Source organism: Micrasema longulum, unplaced genomic scaffold, assembly GCF_059751315.1.
Source record: "Micrasema longulum isolate JH-2025_06_02 unplaced genomic scaffold, ASM5975131v1 h1tg000683l, whole genome shotgun sequence".
Lineage (NCBI taxonomy): Eukaryota > Metazoa > Arthropoda > Insecta > Trichoptera > Brachycentridae > Micrasema > Micrasema longulum.
In genome coordinates, this window is record NW_028277879.1 from 199,358 (window position 1) to 218,864 (window position 19,507).

General features: G+C 32.0%; 1 protein-coding gene across 1 annotated transcript; it reads right to left on the reverse strand.

The window, feature by feature from the left end:
- Positions 1-374: 374 nt before the first annotated feature.
- Positions 375-19,134, reverse strand: Tpr2 (Tetratricopeptide repeat protein 2). The gene is made up of 8 exons (XM_088229588.1): positions 18,965-19,134; positions 18,529-18,779; positions 15,653-15,851; positions 10,676-10,814; positions 10,457-10,574; positions 8,910-9,327; positions 7,347-7,507; positions 375-3,245 (listed from the first exon to the last, which is right to left on the reverse strand). Exons 1-8 carry the CDS (start codon positions 19,036-19,038, stop codon positions 3,136-3,138), a joined length of 1,470 nt encoding a protein of 489 aa, XP_088085714.1. The 5' UTR covers positions 19,039-19,134; the 3' UTR covers positions 375-3,135.
- Between the last annotated feature and the right edge of the window lie 373 nt (positions 19,135-19,507).

A 19,507-nucleotide genomic window follows, 5' to 3' on the forward strand; every position in this document is an offset into this window, starting at 1 on the left:
TATTATTTCGTCACTCCGCCCGACCTCCAGCTCTACTACTGGATCTACACCTTGGACTTGACCATCGCTTCACCCCAGGACTAGTATCTTCCACCGACCTACGCAGTGACACCGGACTTGAGAGGGATTTCAAGACATCATAACTTTCGGGATTTATGACCCCGAGAGCGACGACGGCAGCGAGACACGGCCAACACCTACCCCTTGCTACAGGATTGTGGAATACAGTCCAAACTGTTACTTGTACAGTACATCCATTATTTAAAAAAATATGTTAACAGATAATGCCTATGCAACGACGATATGTATTATAATTATATAAGTTCAATTGAACTGTTTAGTATTATTAGGATTTTTTGTAAGTAAAACAGAGATTGGAATGTGATAATATATTTTCATTTACAAAACCCATGAATTTAAATAAATAATACAGTTAGTAAAAAACAGTAACTGCGCCACTGAATCATGCAAGTGCTATGTTGGATTATATTTTCAGTTTTCTGAGAAGCAATTAATACACTTTATGAATATTATGTGAGCGGGATATTTTTAAACCCAGTTTATTTCACTTTCTATTGAATCACAATTAACAAAGTGTATAATATATTTTACATATGTAGTACCACACATATCAAATTTAAAATGATAAACTTTTTAGTAAAATGTATGTCTCATTACTGGACTTCTCAATTTATTTATGATTGTGAGCAAATTCAAGATTGAAGGTAGGCTGAGGTCAGTCTAAAATCGTATAGTTCTGAAAAAGAAACATACACATTGTCAGTGTTTGAACGTATCATGGATTGGGCATTTGTATTAATATATCTTCAGAGTCAACAAATACAGGAAAAGCTTTTTGTTTAGAATATGTTTTTACGTAAATTAATAATTTGCAGTTGGGCACATGTTAATATGTAGCTTTGCAAGGGGGGAGGGTACAGAATTAAGAATCTGTGCTTAAAACTTGAGTACACATTTTAAAAATGAACACAATACAAAAAAATGTGGGCGTTCATCAAACCAAGTCACCATATATTATGTAATGTAATTATGACTTTTTGGCCCATAAAGTCTCATTTTGAAAATTTAAAGATAAAAAAATATAACTGTGACAAAATGATTGTAATTTGGTTTTTGGTAGTATTTTAAAGAAAATTTCTATTGCGATGGCCAGATAGTAATTTGACTAATAGATTACTTTTTAACTTCACATACTGACAAAGTTCAGTTTGTATTTCAAATTACCTTTGCTTAGAAATTTTCGTAATTTACAGAAAATTTACATTTGGCCGTACATAATTTAAGGTAAGTGGTCTGTAATAGGGGAATATTTGTTTAAAACAAATCAATGGAAAGATGTTAATGCGTACAGAGCACGTCAGTCATATATTAAGCTCAACTGTTGACTAATTTCAAGAGGTGTACCCATGTCAATTGAAATAAAACATGGTGTCAGCGTCATCATTTTCTAATCTATCAGAATTTTGCATGTAATAAATATTGTATGCAACATTATATTATGATTTGCTTTGCATAAAATATGCAGAGCTCGTAAGCTAATGTTCAAAATGAGTGTGTATATAATTATATTTTAAATATTATGTATTATTATACTACTGCTAGGATTAAGACAATAATTGTATTAAATAATATGTTTTTAATTAAAATGGTATGTACTACATTGTTTTATCTCAACTGTTTATTTACCAGTAATGTCTTCATTTAATATTATAAATGACAATCACTTTGACAGGTTAATATTAAGCATACTAAAATACAACACTCCTTTTCTTTGATCAAACTACTTTTGTTGAATAATTTACTGTATGTAATTTTATTAAAGCGTAATTGTATGGACATTAGTATTTTTGGAAGTTTAAAAAAAAAGCCAACTAAAATATAAAAAACTATTCACAGATTTTGTTTGAGACATAATGGTAGCATATTTAAATTATTAATACACAATTGTTTATATGAAATGCTAAAAAAAGTATTTACGACAAAACCACACAAAAATATTTATTTCTACTTTTCATTTAAAATTTCTATGAAACTGATGTAAGTATTAAATCATGTATTTATTTACCACGGGAATCCTAACCAATTTCTACATTTTATAAATAATACAGAGAAAAGCTGTGCTATTACACGTAATTATCACATTAAAAAGTCTCGCTTGGCTGAAAATGATATTATTTAAACTAAAAATGACTCAGGATTTTGTCGATAAATTTAACACATGAAATCTTTACATATATATCATTGTCATGTGAACAAGGTAAAAAAAGAACACTGTATATTCCTCATTAAAACACTTTTCTAGGACTTCCATATAGTAGAATAATAATATTGTGGGGTAATTCCTACAACTAGAAAACATTAAAGTCAGCATTTTTGAGTTAACACATATTTGTATCTTCCTCCGTGAATGCTACAAATAGGCAAGTCGTGATTCAATTAATACATATTATGATGATTTGAATGCTTGACTTTTCTCTTTGTGGTATTCGTGGAGGATAAAAGATGTGTTTTTAGTGGGTAACTTACAAATACTGATTTCGAAGTTACCTAGTTGTAGTATATATGCGATATATAGTGACGTTATAAGGCAGTTATATTGACACTGTCAATGAAGTATTTTAGACTTCCCAACGTATTAATAAAAAATAAACAGGTGTTTAGAGGCTAAACATTGTCTTTAAATATTTAGCAATAAGTAATCATATTTGCAACGGAACAATAACCTTACCTAGCTAGAAGATACTACATATTATAATGTTGACTCTATTTGACTTGTTACAAAGGTGGCCACTAATCATCAAAATCGAGAGATTGGTGTATATATACATAGTGCGAATTCTCCGGCACAACATTAGCTATGGAAAGTATTCTTCCACAATATTTTGAATCTGGCCTTTTAGTCTTATAAAGACTGTCGCATTCAATTACAATACGTACTGCATAATCATTTTTCCTCTCACAATAATTATAAATAACTAATCTATATAAGATTTTCATATAAAAACTCCCTTCGGCTAAAAAATTACTTAAGCCTAGGAAACTATATTTAATTCCCACTAAAAATTGTTGAAACAATGTGTATTGTGTTAGGATTGTGTCCGTCTGAGTGAAGCTTTAACCAAACTGGAAGCTGACTCCACCGGGGAATCCTGAGGAGCTTCCGAAGTTGAAGGGAGTACCACCACCTCTGAAGAAGGTTTGGAACATCATATTCGGATCCATTTCTGAAAAATAAATGTTTATAAAAATGTTTGTAATTAAAATTGCTCACCATGTTTAATAAACTGTAGGCAAATTCATTGGCAGACTAACATAGATACTATTATAATAATTGATTCTAACAAAATAGGCGGTATTAACTGACATTAAAAATAATGATGGTATTAGTGACTATAAAAGTTAAATAATTTATAAATACAGTAAAACCTTCTTTTTACGTTCCTTAATTTTACATTTTCCCGTTTTTTACTCTAAAATGTTCCAGTCCCATTTTTTTCCATATATTCTAATTCAAATATTCCCCCCAATTTACATTTTTTATCACCACCGATTTAACATAAAAAAAAATTAAAAAGGCCAAAATTATGTCAAACTAAAAACGGTACTGCAGTCTATATGCGAGTGCTTAAATCAGAGTTTATATATTTAAACTGAAGAATAAAAGCAGGTAAACAACTACAGTCCTTAAAATATAGCTTGATTAGAATGACATTTGTCAGAAAAAGTGACGACATAACTTTGTAATGACGTCTAAGGAGTTGTTTATATTGACAAACGAAAAACCATTAGTATCTGGCGTGTTAATTAATTTTGTTAATACAATGCTTGACACATAAATCAACATAAATATATTAAATCAGCTTTAAAACTAAAATAAACCTAATTATTAATGACATTCTTACAAGGTCACATCATTTTGCAAAAACGTTATAGATGGGACAAATTGATCAATGTAAATTGATTGAATAAAAAAAATAATAAGTATCATGTTGTACATGAAAATAGGATAAATGTCTTATTTTTTGGTGAATAATTGTGTTAAACACACTAAAATAGGCTTGTTTTTGCGTTTTTATATCAATTTTCGGAAACAGAGTTTCATGATTGCATGAAAAAACTGATAACATCAATTTGATCGGCGATCAGTAATTTCCCATCACTAATGAAATTAGTTTGACAGCTGTCATTCTAATCAAGTTATATTTTAAGGACTATAATAAAGGGTAAATTGTTGTCTTAAACTAAATTCAAAGCAGGTGCAGCGTAATTGACCTTTTTGTTTAATTGTATAATTTTATAAAAGGCTATATTTAGCATTAAATTTTGATGAATTTTTCAAACGAATACAATTTTAGTGACACTCTGATTTCCGTCAGGGTTAGTTTTCATTTGAACAAAAAGGTCATATTGACATGTTACTAAATTGTGACACACATTTAGGAGCAATTGAGTCTTTGTATCAATAAATTAGGATGCAGAAACTTTAAAAATGTGGCAAAAGAAATATTAAATGTTTTAAACATAATGTGAAAAGAAGATAGTTCAAAAAGTTCATAAAAGGAATATTTTTTTCCGCAATTTAAAAATGACAGTTGAAATTCCATTGATTTTCAGTAATACTATGTAAAAAAAAAAAAGGGATACCATGTAAATAAAATTTCCCCACATTTATTGGAAAAATCATTTTATGTATTGTATGCAAATTTTTTTTTTTTTCTTGTCAAATTTTAGTATTTACAGGTAAAATTATTGAAACTTGTTTTTAAAATAGATATTTTTTATAAAATAATAAAATGTTTGAAAAAATACAAAATATAAAAATCTTTTTAGTTAAATCATCGAAAATAGGTCAAAATACTGAGTGGGCCCTCGCCACTGTATACATGAATTAAAAAAATAGAAAGTGATAAATTTGATATTTCATTCAGCTATTTATAATTCCTAAAAAATTGAAATAAACTTAAGTTACGGAAAATATTGTGATAAAATAATAATAATTTGAATTGCCAATGCACTACAGATAGCAGCAGTCGTGGAATATCGCCAGCTGGCGCTGGAGTTAGTGCCAGCCATACTGACAGCTCAGTCGTCGACAGCGCGGCGAACGAAACACATGTCGTGAGCCCGTCCCTAGCGAAACGTCCCGAGCGAGATTGATGTCTATTGTTTTTGCGAAGTTCATTTCGCATTGTGTTGTGTTAGACAGCGTGTGTGTAAATCATTGTAATATATACAAAAATAATTATTAACCTGTAAGATAATAATGGAAAAGTGTGAACAAAGCAATGGAAAAATAGAAGATCTTTTATGTGACAAAAGTGGCAAGGAGTTTGACTTCCGAACTTCCAAACCAAGCGACGGAAAGTTGTGAGAAAATATGACCACTTGGAATCATGATACGATAGATCCGCGTCCTCAATGTGTGATTTGCTACTATATATTAGCAAACGAAAGTATGCGCTCAAGTAAGTTGATGTGTCATGTAGAAACAAAGCATTCCCACTATAAAAACAAGCAGTGGAGTTTTTTCAAAGTAAATTGTTGAATATGAAATCTTCAACAAATATTGTTTCCCATTTTGTTAATATTGATGAAAATGCTGTATATGCCTCGTATCTCATTAGCTTAAGGATCTTGTTCTGCAAGCCAATAAGTCGTGGAAAAGCTGAGGTAATTTTCAATACAATAGATTCCCATATAAAAGAAAAAGATTTACAGTGGAAGAACTGTGTCGGTATATGCACTGACGGTGAGCGGGCTATGTGCGGGAAAAATAGCAGTGTGGTTACGAGAGTTCTTGAATAAAGTCCCTGTGCTTTGTGGACACACTGTAGCATTCACAGAGAAGCGCTGCTTTCCAAAGCATTGCCCGATGATTTCAAAACAGTACTTGATACAGCTGTGAAAATTGTAAATTATATTAAAACAAAACCCTTACAAGCCCGCCTATTTCAAAAACTGTGTGAAGAAATGGGTAGCCGCCATAAATCTCTTCTTCTGCATACAGAAGTTCGCTGGTTATCCAGGGGAAAAGTACTGACACGATTAGTGGAATTGCGTAATGAAGTTTCAATTTACTTGGAAGGAAAAACTGAATAAATTAAACATCTACTGGATGAAGAATTCATTCTCGGGCTCACTTATTTGGCGGATATTTTTTTGAAATGAAAAGAACTTAATTTGTATTTGCAAGGATCAAACGGATCAGACATTTTTGCAGTTCATTCAAATTCGCGCGTTCATGAAAAAGTTATGTTGCGGAAAAGTTGTATTGAGAATGTTAAGTATGATTGTTTTGAAAAACTTAAAACTTGTATTATTGAAAACCAAGTGCAGCCTGAGCGTACTGTCTAAAATTTTCAGTCATTTATCACTGTTATCAACTTTTTATTAACATTATCAACTATTGTGGAAGAGACGAAAAAGTTTGATTCGTTACGTTGGATTTGTAACACATTTCAAAAGACGACTTACCAACTAGTATGTCAAAAAGGCAAGTGAAGAACTCATTGATTTATCAGAAGATACGTCACCAAAAAATAGTTTCAATCGTAAACAGTTAACGAAATTCTGGCTCTCAGTTGCTGATAATTATGAATGATGAAGCTACGAAAGTCCTCCTCCTCTTTACTACCTCATATCTAGTGAGGTTGGATTTTCGGCTATGGTTAACATTAAAACTAAATACCAAAATAAATAGGATATATCAAACTCGATGCGATTAAAAGTAACTGAAGTTGATGATAAAACTATAATGAAGAAAAATAAGAAACGAATACATCCTTTCCATTGAAATAACTTTGTAAAAAAACCTTGCAAGTGTAGGTATTTAAGTAATATATTTAAAAAAAAAAAAAATTGTGTTTCTTATTCCAATAGTCTTTCAATCATATTGGTAACACTTATAAAAAATATTATTTAAATTAGAACAAATAAAACAGCATTAAGTAGTTCTCGTTTTGACTAGGGAATCTGAGCATTACCAATATTTATGTCCTCTTTTCTCTAAGACAGCTAAGAGGTGGGTCCCAAGACTGAAATTTTTTGTTAGACGGGTCGGAGCCTAGTCAACTTTGGGAACCTATGATTTAGAACACTAATTTTATTGTTATGTAAATGGCTTTTTTTCCTATGCGCTTATTTTTCCTATTCCTATTCGCTTCCTTGAAAAACGTAAAAAAGGAGTTTTACTGTATTTGCCTTTATGTGTTATTAAAAAAAATAATAAACAGCCATAATTTAGTATACAACAGAACGGTTGTAGACATTATAGCAATATTGTGTAATTGTGGTGAAAGAGATTGCGAGATGTGTTAGTTAAATACCTTGGTCAAAGTCTTGTCCACAGTCATAAGGGGTTTTCTTCTTAGGATCACTGAGAACTCCATAAGCTTCTCCCAACTCTTTGAAGCGCCGTTCTTGCTCGAGACGTTCTGGTTCAGAAGCTCCAACATGACGATCTGGATGTAAAACGAGAGCCCGTTTTCTACAAAAAAAAAATACTCAGGATTTATAACTATTGTATTGTGTAGAAAATAACATATATTTTGATAATTAAAAGTAAGAAAAATTAAATTTCAAGTTTATATTGACTCTTTCAGCGCTAGTGACATCCTACGGTGACACGCCATTTAGACCTTTATTGCGAACATATGAAGTACGCTTGAAAATGCTTTGAGATGGACATGTGATTCTTTCTCTGTAGACATCTATGTGATTCTGTCCCAAACTTGGTGATTTTTATTGAAAATTTGGCTTAGAACCAAACCAATGTCACAGTGTATCTTTCCGCCAACTTCCACATCGTGCATGTACCTATTTTAATTTCACGCAGGACACTTTGTGCATGCTCAGTATCGATCCCCTTCCATATCGTACATTATCTGCGCTGATAACTTAAACACTACCGTTGTTTTGTTTAGATTTGAAGAAAAAGATATGTTGAGTAATCTGCCATCCATGAGGAAATCAATAAAGTGGGACAGGAAAGTCGGCTTTCATGTATAAATTTTTCATGAACTCCTTTTGTTTATAAAGTTCTAATAGCAGACTTTCAGTTAGAATTAATTAGACAAATAATTCTGAAGTGTTCAACTTACTCAAAAGCATTCCATCTGTTTCTCAATCTAATAACCTAAACAGAGTTATGAAAATTGAAATATTAAAACATTGGCTGAGAACTATACCTAGCGCAGAAACAATTCTTAGACCCTATCGATGATGTAGAGTTTGTTTGCAGTCACATAATAAATCTAAAAAACAAATCCTATCAAAAATAATGTGTGTCGAGTGTAACATTGCCTTTGGTGTCATGTCAAAATATCACAAAACCATTAGATTATATTAAGTGTTTAGTTAAATAAGTGTAAAAAATTCATTTAAGACTTAGAAGAAGAGTAGACAAACGTGTAGTGTATGACGCAGTATTCTTAACACTTGACTGGCCTTGGGCAACAGAATGGCGCCGGCCGCAGATGAGCAAGAGGTAGGTGTTTTAGTATGGAATTCATTTGTTTATAATTTTATCATAAATTAGTCCAAAAAGAATGCCAAATTGTCTTGATTCTTTATGTCAAATCATATTTTCACACGTTCGAAGTGTAAAATAAGTAGTTCAATGCGTACGGGTAGGATTATGGAGATTTGTTAGTACATCCCAAACTACATAGCACAGCATTGATAATGGGATGAAACATAAGCGTTTACTATGCTGAAAAAATAACTCAGGTACATTAAGTTTTTGACATGTGAAAATTTTGTTACACACAAAAAGTTGGATCTTCTATCAATCTAAGCAGCATGAACTGACAAGAATGAGCTTTTTAAAAGTTGGTCAAAAAAAATAATTTTATATACACAAATCATTAATGAAATTTTTTATTAGGTACCTGTATGCTTTTTTAATTTCATCTTCAGATGCATTCTTTTCGATTCCTAGAATTTTGTAATAGTCTTTACGTTTAGATTTTTTCAAAGCAATTTTCGCATCGTGGAGTAGTCTTTTGTTGGTTGGACTTTTGTCCATTTTAAAGGCCTTTTCGTAATCTCTTAAAGCTTCTTCAAAGTCTTCAAGATCGGTGTGACATTTGGCTCTCCTAAGTAATGCTTTCAGGTATGTTTCATCAAGGTTGAGGGCATCGGAACAGTGCAGAACGGCTTCCTTAACTTTGCCTAACTTGGAGCAAACGGTTGCTTTGTTGAAGAACAGTTTGGCATTGACAACTTTGTTGTGGGGATCGATTGCTAATGCTTCGCTATACAGGTCATATGCATCCTGCCATTTACCCATTTTGAAAGCTTCATTACCTATAGACAGTAAGAATTGTTATTGAAATTACATATAGAACTTTTTTTTTAAATGTATTTTTGAAAAATAAATATTTGAATTCTTATGTACCCAAATATTTCAATTTTGGGGCCATTTTCAACTAGTGAAAAATAAATAAAATTGAAAATAAGAAAATAGAAATCTAGTTTGGGTAGAGTAGGGTAGTGAACTTTGGACCTCTGATCTGCGAGTAAATTTTCCCTGACAAATTAATTGAGGCTTTGAGGAATGTTTTGTATATTGCTACTACATAAACAGAACATATTATTCCGTATTTGAAATATTTTACTATCGTCAGCAAAGAGTAAAAGAGTACAGACTTGGCATGAAGAAAGCATTCCTGAATGTCATTGATAAATATGTTAAATAGAAAAGGGAATTAGAATTGATCTTTGGGAAACGCCAGAAGTAACAGAAAACCAGCTGGATTTGTACCCGGAAATTACTACAGCTTGTGACCTATTTCCAATGTAAGAACACATTCATCAATATAAATCACCACTTATGCCAATTAGTTTAATTGTTTATAATATAACTTTAGAAGGCTTTACTAAAGTCCGTGTAGATTGAATCAACTTATAATCAGTTGTCCATATATTTTAGAAGACAATTAGTAAAATAAACTAAATTGGTTATGGTAGATCTAGCATAAACCATGCTGTGAAATACTAAAAGAAAGTGCTTTAGATACTTGATCGTAAATTAACTTCTGAAATAGTTTTGAAAAAATTTATAATTTGGAAATCGGTCTATAATTTTTGGCCGCTGATTTATAAGTATGAGAAATTAAATCAGTTTTCCGTGGTTTCGGGACAATACCATCAGTTAATGACTTATTAAAAAGCAACGCAAGTGGACTTTCCAGTTGTTCCGCACAGCTAATTATACATATGCGTGGAATTAGATCAGGTTCAGCTCCCTATATGGAATCGAGATTCTCTATGTACTTTAAAACTAAATCAGTATAAACTTCTATGCTATTGATGTTAGTTGGTGAATTAGTTCATCTATCCGTTAGATTATTCGATAAATCTGATGGCTTTTCAAAAACAGATTTGAAAAAGGTAGCAAATAGATCTTGCCCAGAATAATTATACAATAACTAACCTTCTTCCTTCTTCTGTCTAAGAAGTTTAGCTTTTTTGTAAAATTCCATAGCTTTACGATGATCTGGGGCCAGTTTCAGGACATGTTGGAAATGTTTCAGGGCTTGTTCCACGTCATCCTAAACAAGATATAATTAATAATAAAATGTTGAAATAATCATACACAATGATATTTCGGTTTACTGATATTACATTTTGGATAGATGATAATTCAAGGTACCTGGTAGTAGAAACACATTCCACGAACAAATAGAGCGTCAGCATTAGAGTTATCCATTCGCCAGACATCGTTGGCAATCTCTTGGGATTCTTGGCATCGTCCAAGTAATGCCAAGCATTCCGATTTCAGTATTTTTATTCTAAAACAAAATGAATATTTAATTATATATACTATTAGCCATAAATAGTTTTGAGTTAAATAATGATAAGTAAAAACTATATGTAAGAACGGAAACATTTCAATAAATATTAATCGTCATCTGCATTTATTAATCAGAGTTGATTGATTAATAAATGCAGATGACCATTCGAAAGCGATAAGTATGGAAGAAATTAAATGTAATAATCCGTAAGGGTTTATAAATAAATTTTCAAATAAAAAAAAAAAAAAAAAAAAAGCTGCTAAGTATATGAAGAATGGGAAAGCGCAAGGTTATGATAACATTGCCACAGAGTTTATAAAGGCGTGTGGAGAAATAATTTTTGTATGGCTACATAAGCTTTTTAACCTATGTTTAGAGGAGGAATACCTGATTGGAGGACAGCTGTTGTTATGCCTTTATACAAGGAAAAAGGCTATAGGGTGGATTGCGGAAAATACAGAGCTTTTAGCCTTTTGAGCGCTGTTGGAAAGATATATGGCAGAATACTGATTGAGAGAGTAAGAAAAGTGACTAAAGAAAGAGTGTGGATTTACAAAGTGGATTTATGAATGAAAGAGGATGTATGGATCAAATCTTTACTCTGCGAAATATAACAGAAAAATTTCTGGCTAAACACCTGAAACTTTTCTGCACATTTGTCGATCTGCAAAAGGCTTTTGATAGAGTTGACAGAGATAAATTGTGGAAGGTTTTGTCGGAGTATGGAGTGAATGGTAACCTGACAAGGGCTATTGCGTCACTGTACAAGGAGAGCACAGCATGTGTGAAGGTCAATGGGTCATTCACATTGTGGTTTAACATTTCTAAAGGAGTCAAACAGGAATGTGCAATGTCACCATGTTTGTTCAACATATACATCGATAACAGTATGATCAAAAATGGGCGATTTAACTGTCAATTGTCTTTTGTATGCTGATGATGCCTTGCGTCTTGCTATCAGCAAAGAAGATTTGCAATTTTTGGTGCCAAAAGTCTACGATGTATGCAAGAAAAGTGATTTGCTTATGAATGTTGATAAATCAAAAGTGAAGTTTTTGAAAAGGGTGAAAATATAACTAAATGTGAGATCAGTGTGAACGGAGATATTCTGAATCAGGTAGAAGAATTTGTGTATCTGGGAAGTATGTTAACTAGGGATGGATAGACTGAGAAAAATATTGAAAGGAGGGTGAGTGCCGGGAACAGGGTGAATGGTGCACTAAAATCTACTTTGGCAAACAAATGTTTATCGCAGGAGGCAAAAATAGCAGTTCACAATGGAGTTCTAGTGTCAACTCTAATGCATGGGAGTGAAGTATGGGATTGAAAAAATAATGATGAAAGTAGGTTAAATGCTGTCGAAATGCGATCCCTCAGGCGAATGTGTGGCAAAACGATGTATGATAGGTACACAAATGTCGAGATCCGTGAACCGTGTAAGATTGAGACATGCATTATCGACAGAATCAAGAAAGGGGTGCTGCGTTGGTTTGGACATGCAGAGCGAATGGACAGTGAAGGAACGGCTAAAATGATCTACAATGCGAATGTTGATGGATGCAAAAAACAAGGAAGACCGAGAAAGACATGGCACGATCAAGTCTATCAAATACTTGAAGATGGAGATGTCAAGAGTAGGAATAATCGGCGTGCGTGCATGAGAAGATGTGTGAATGTAAAGGAAGCGAGGCCTGTATGCAAAGACAGAGTGATATGGCGGTCTATCCTAAATGGCGTAGTGGTTTGTTTGTTTGATTGATGAATTATTTTAATTAGCACCTTACAAAATAAGAAACTGTTAAAGTAGTTTTATTGCCATCAATAAAAGGTGGTGAGGGGGACACTTAACAATACGCTTGTGAAATACGTCATTTCTTTAAAATAACTATTTGCTGGTGTAGATTTTTTGTTTTCATAAATATAGTGATATATGCACTGAATAGATAATACACTACAAGTGCCAATAATAAGTTTTACGATGAGAACCGACGTGGCTAGTTTACAAAAGACCTTTTGGATTTGGAACGTAAATAACCAATAAAAATAGTCAGTCTTCTATCTCGTTTACACTTGTGGTTATTATATTGATAACCGTTTCTAATAGTGCTGTCTCGGAACAATTGATATTTCTATTTATAAAATTCCGATAAATTTGATTAGTAATATTTTATTTTGTATGTAGTTTTCGAGTGCTTTGTAATCGGAAGTATTTTGAATTAGGTTTATTATATTATTTAGAGGGAAAAGAAACATATACTATTTTATCATAAATATATTTATTAAAAACAAAAAAAAGTATTTGAAAAAACACAATAATTGCAAAATACAGATATTGCATCAGGAAAGAAATCAATGTACTTGAGCAAACTGAATGCAATTTTAAATATATACATATATATTTAACTATCTACATTTTATTATGTATTTACTTACTAGATGACCTTAGGTTGGTTTACCTGATGTATAGGAGTAAAGTATGGAACTAAAAAAAAAAGGATAAAAGCAGGCTAAATGCGATCTCTCAGGTAAATGTGTAGCAAAACTATGAATGATAGGTGCACTAATGTCGATATCCATACGTAATGCAAGGCTGATTATTGATACAATCAATAAAAGAGTTTTGCATTTGTTTGAACATGTAGAGCGAATGAAAAGTGATTCAATAGCTAAAAAAAATGATGATACAAATGTTGATAGATGCAGAAATTGAGGAAGACCGAGGAAGATACTGCATGACCAAATTCAACAAATACTTGAAGATGGACATATCAGAAGTCGAAATAATCAGGATGATACGGAAAGAGTACCACTTCACTATAGGATAGCAGTTAATAAGGTGGAGATAGCCATGATCGCCAATCATAAAACCAATCACATAACGATAAAATCGGGTTGTAGTCCTGTGGCTAATGTCTCGGACTCATGGATCAAAGGTCCGTGGTTCAAATCCCACTATACCCCAACTTGATTCCCATTTTCTAATGGTGAGTTATTTACAACTCGTTGAAAATGGCCCTCAAAATGAAATACTTGGGTAAATCATAAGAACAATAGCAGTTGCAATTGCAGGGTGCTTTAACAGCCAAAATGCATTGACGCCATGCTTTAACACGGGTTGTTACGATAAGCCAGCAGAAGTGCTGTCTTGTCCTTGGTGTTTAATTTTAGCTGAAAACTAAATAATGATACTCGAGAGCTCGGTGGATGGCACCCGAAAGGTCTCGTCATATTTTATTATTTTGTATTACCACCAAAAAATACAATAGAAAGCTCTATCTACATTCAATAGTCATCTCTGATCAGTTACTCCTCAGTGGTAAAAGTCAAGAACAATTACAGAGAAGTTTTGAACCCGTTATTTAATGTTTTGGGTACTTTACTCGTTAAATGTTTACTTACAAAAACCTTATAAGCACACTGACACATAGGTGTGCGCTCACCTAATACTGAAATACAGTACTGACTAAGTTTAGATGTAAGTCCGCACGGGTTCCCATCGTTCAAATTACATGAAATTTTATTTACAATTGTTTTGACCTATTTCAAATAAATAAGAGGTCACATGTTAACAAAAACTTTGTTCTTTTAAGACACTCTATATGTATTTATTTACAAATGTAATAAATATACATTTTATGAACAATAATCACACAGTAATCATTAAAGATGTTACAACTCAATTTGCCCTTACGCCCATTCAGTGTCTTGAGAAGATTCATTTCCGTGTTTTTGGGACATAAGGATAAAAATATAAAACATTACTTTTAGATTAAAGAAAATAAAGTAATTCCATATATCAAGACCCCAGCTGACGTCTTTGATCTGCAATCAGATCTCGACCGTCTAGAGGATTACTGCAACTCCAACTGCTTGGACCTTAATCCTTCTAAGTGTTCAGTTATTACATTTAGTCGCAAAGTAAAAATTTTACGTACTAACTATGTGCTTAAGGGTCAAAACCTCCAACGCTCATTATGTGTAAAGGATCTAGGTGTCTTCCATGATAGTAAATTACTTTTTGACGCCCATGTTGACAGCATCATAAAAAAGTCATCGCATGCGCTTGGCTTTGTTATGCGTAGCTCTACGTCGTTCACTATGGCAAAGACACTTAAAATCCTTTACTGTACATTAGTGCGAAGCAACTTAGAATATGCATCACAAATATGGAATCCTATGTACAATGTGCAGATATCACGCATTGAAAATATTTTTTAAAAAAATCGTCAAGTTCATGTGTTTCTGGTTGAAACTTGAGTTTAAATCTGACCAGTATATTCATATATGTAAAAAACATCACCTACTGCCTCTGCAAAAACGTCGTGAAATAGCGGATATAATTTATTTACTTAAAATTGCCTCTGGTTCAATTGACTGTCCTGAACTACTTTGCAAACTTTCTATCAATGTTCCTTCCAAAGTTTTAAGAAATAACCCTCTTCTTCACATACCTCTTGTTTCATCTAATTATAGGCAAAATTCATATTTATGGCGAACTTTTAATAATTTTAATGTAATAAATAAATCATTTAACATAGATTTATTTGCAAATAATCTTAATAACATACGGCGTTTGCTTTCGAAATAACTCATAGTATTTTTTTCTTTTCTTTTAAATTTACATTTAATTACTATTCATTTTATGTTCGAGAATCTTTTTTAACTTACTGTGATGCTACTTGTGAAAACCTGTAATTGGCTTATTTGTTATTTGTTTTGTTATATAAATATGAGATAATTATAGCTGTTGGTTATCCAAATAAATAAAATAAAAATAAAAACATAAATTTGGCCATTTTGGAAGGAAGATAAATTAATGTGAGGGATAAATATACCTGTAACTTGCTGGACAGTATTCCAGGCAGCGATCCATCAGGAACATAACTCGACGGAAGTCCTTTTTATCGTATGAAACTTGTCCTTCATCCTGGAGACGCTTCACTTCTTGCAGTGCGGTGACTTCTGCAGCCACACTGTCCATTCCCCCCATCTCCCCGACACGTGCTATGGCTTGCTCTACTCCCACCAAATCACCTGACATAAAAGCGTTAATTTAATATATGCAGTTTTTTAGTGTAGAAATAAAAGAATTAAGTAAATAAAAGTGAATTCACAATTTCGCCTGTGTCTGGGCGGATGAAGAATACAGTTCTGTGTGTTAAATAGAATCAGAATCTAAGATTCTTGGAGAAGTATATATGACTTGATGGCTGGTCTCAGGTAAAAATCCTAAAAAAGGAAATTGAGTGGAGAAATGTTCGCTTCGTGGTGTAGTGGTTCATTTGCCTATCGTGCTTGAAGTTTCGGGGTTGATTTCTGGAAGGGTTGACATGAAATACTTCTCTTCAAAGGTGGTTTTACACAGAATTATTTTACTGGCAACTGAAGAGTGAGACTGATCACCTTACCTTCACGTATAGAGATATGTTGCATTTGATTGAACAAATCAGTGCCCAATGCACCACTGGGTGTGGCTGAGGGTTTGACGATGATGATGATGATAAATCCACAAAATTGGAATAATCAGTGACCAGTTTTATAGCTTTTACAACATATTGGAAACAAATCTGCGAGACCATGATGAAACCACTGTCAAAACTGTTAAAATACATGTCACTGTTTAATACAATTTTTTTAATTCGAGTATCATGTCTTTTATTTCTGTAATATTTTATAATGAACTTCCATAAAGCATTTTAACAAATTACATTTAATGTTTTATACAGTTTTGTCTTTTAATTTACACATTTTTGGTTTATCAAGATAAAGTGATTAGATCGATCTAATCGATTATTTTCAAATCATTAAATTCAAAAATGTTTTGGCAATTTCTTTGTGGATGCTTTTTTAAAAAAATATGTAAATAAAACTTCTATTCTCAAATTGAAAATATAAGTACTTAATATAAAAAGTATTTTTGAGTAGATTATGTATAGGTGCTTATAATTTCAGAATTAAATTGTGTGAGGGTTTTTGCATTTGAAAGTTCTTTTAAAATCAGCAATTTCTAGAATAGTTGAGAATTATTTAAAAAAAATTGTTAAACTTTATGGAAAAAAACACTGGGATGTGATAATTTTAAGAGAAAAAATAAATTTAAAAATAAGGAAGTTCAAACTAAGCCAAAAAATATTTTTTATGTTTTTATATCATAAGTTTTGTGATTTTGAAATTACTCCGCCTGTGATGTCATGAGTTGGTGAGTTGTGCTGACATTTAAAAGTAAAGGTTAGTTGTGCTGACATTTAAAAGTAAAGCCCCATAGTGTAAAAATACACTAAATGTTGAAGAAATGGATGCCCAGAAACCTGAAATCTATCACAACCTCAGAGGAATAAGGTGTCACAGCTGTAGAGATGGCATTTCGCTCTATTACATAGAATGAAAATGTTGCAAAATTTTGGTAAGGTTTATTGTTTAACAACAAACACGTAACAGACGGTTTCGGTTTGCGCTTGCGATTTTTGACCTGAGTACTTACAGCCGATTGTTTCGCTGTAAACAATAGCTAGCTTCGTGATGATAATCCTAGAATTATTTTTGCCCGTATGGGCGGTTCTACGGCTGTGGCAGCTTATTACTCTGAGATCACAACACATAACAACACTGTAATTGATTGGTTGATTCAAAAGAACTTGCGACGTACTTCATTTTTGATAAAACAATTTTTAGTAATTTTTCATACATTTCTGAGAAATTTCGCCATACAATTAAATGCTTCAATTTTTACAAAACATTTTTAGAAAACATTTTTTATATCAAATTTCCCGTAGAACTGAACTTCCTCAGTGAGAGATTGTTGAATGAACAAAAACAATATATACAACAAAAATAATCTTAGAAAATTCACAATTATAATTGTTTATTGTATGTATTAAATATTTAGGTGCAGATTTACGATGTGTTAGCGATATCAGGCACAGCAATTTAAAAGAATGTATCAGCAATTCTACTGAAATTAGTTTCATTAAAAAATGATGAATTACTGCATTTTGTTTAATTATTTTATACATGTGTGCAATATAGAAAAATATGCGATAATTTATTTATTTACTAATGTACACGGCATACAGCGCCTTTTACCTTACAAAAAATGCATATTTAGTAGAAATAAATAATTTCTCTTTCTTATATTTACACAAATATATTATACCTGTCTATTTATTATAGGAGCAAAAATTCATAAACACATCTTGTATATCCACGAACAGGCCATGCCTTTGTGGGATTTTTCCGTTTACTATTGTTACTGTTAATATGTATTTCATTGTTATGTAATTATTTTTTGAATACTCTGTTTTACCTCTCACGTATATTGTAAAAAAATAAATAAAATAAAATATAAGTAATACTATTAATGAAAATTTCCGTATTGTAGATTAGATAACAAGGGTATAAGAACTTCATTAGATAACAAGGGTATAAGAATATTCAACCACAGCACAACATATTTAATCTTTTCTACCACAATAACAATGAAGCCATGTTATATTTTCAAGCAATCTAAAACGAGTAATCATTTTTGGGGTAGCGTAATAATAAAATGTTTTTGGACAATATAATTGTTCACGATTTTGAAGTCATAGAAAAGAAAAGCAACTTTTAAGAAATTTGAAAATTATGTACTGTTACTCCACATGGGAATTTCAAGTTTCAGGTAAAAAAAAAATTAGAAAAAACTACCGATGTATTAATATTGAAGTAAACAAACCTAAAGCGAGACAACATTTGGCGATGCGGACATAACCCTTAACAAAGGTACTGTCCAACATGACAGCTCGTTTTGCATCCTCCAATCCATCCCTATATTGGCCAAGCATAACATAGCAAGCTGATCTATTCCCATAGTACGAAGCTTTGTCAGGGCAAAAGTTGATGGCAGCAGTATATTGCACAAGAGCTGCTTTGTAGTTTTTCACTATGTACAACTGGTTACCATGTTCTTTTTTATCCTCAGCCTCCCTGAAAACACACAGACACGATTGATATTTATTCACTTAGATCCTTATTTGTACTGAATATAACTGATTTACGCATTATTTTTATGATTTAAAACCACTGGAAACCCCCAGTCATGAGGCATTGTCATTGTAAAATGATATAATAAAGTTATTATTTAGGTATAACAGCATGAATATCACAACCACCTTTTCAAATCTTTCGGACTAACATCTTCGATCGTTGGATCTAAATCAAAAACCACGGGTTCACTATTAGCCATTTTTATGTTGGAGGAGAAACGGAAAATTTTGTGAAAAATTATCCTCCGCCTCGACCTTACGTTCACGACAAAAGACTAGATCGACAAGATTGAGACAAAGGCAGAGAGTAAACGTAGATAAAAAGCAAAGACAATTTCAGGTATTTTCTATAGGCAATAATTTGGTAGAAATGATTAGTGTTGCGCTGTTTTTGATGCGAAAATTAGTGTTTGGAATATTGAAACTTTTCTCAAGTAGTGTTTGAATTAAAAAATGTGCCATATGACGAAGCGAATGATATTTATAGTAAACAAATAAAAGAAAATTTGTTGTTAGTCGTGATGGATGAATGCTAAAAAATAAATGCTCGGTTACTAACAACCATAATAGAAAAATGAAGAAGTAACTATATTTTTATGATTTATCCAAATAGTTGTATTTTGGAGCCCTTTTTAATGAGCCTTAAATGACTAACTATTGTAAAATGGG

Bases quoted from the DNA above. Each gene is read 5' to 3' on its own strand.
- Tpr2 (XM_088229588.1), bottom strand. From the start codon at position 19,038: ATGGCTAATAGTGAACCCGTGGTTTTTGATTTAGATCCAACGATCGAA. The intron at 10,815-15,652 runs GTATATTTATCC...ATTTTGTTTTAG, and splicing joins TACTGTCCAGCAAGTTACAG to AATAAAAATACTGAAATCGG. The intron at 9,328-10,456 runs GTTAGTTATTGT...TACTGTCTATAG, and splicing joins TAGACAGAAGAAGGAAGAAG to GTAATGAAGCTTTCAAAATG.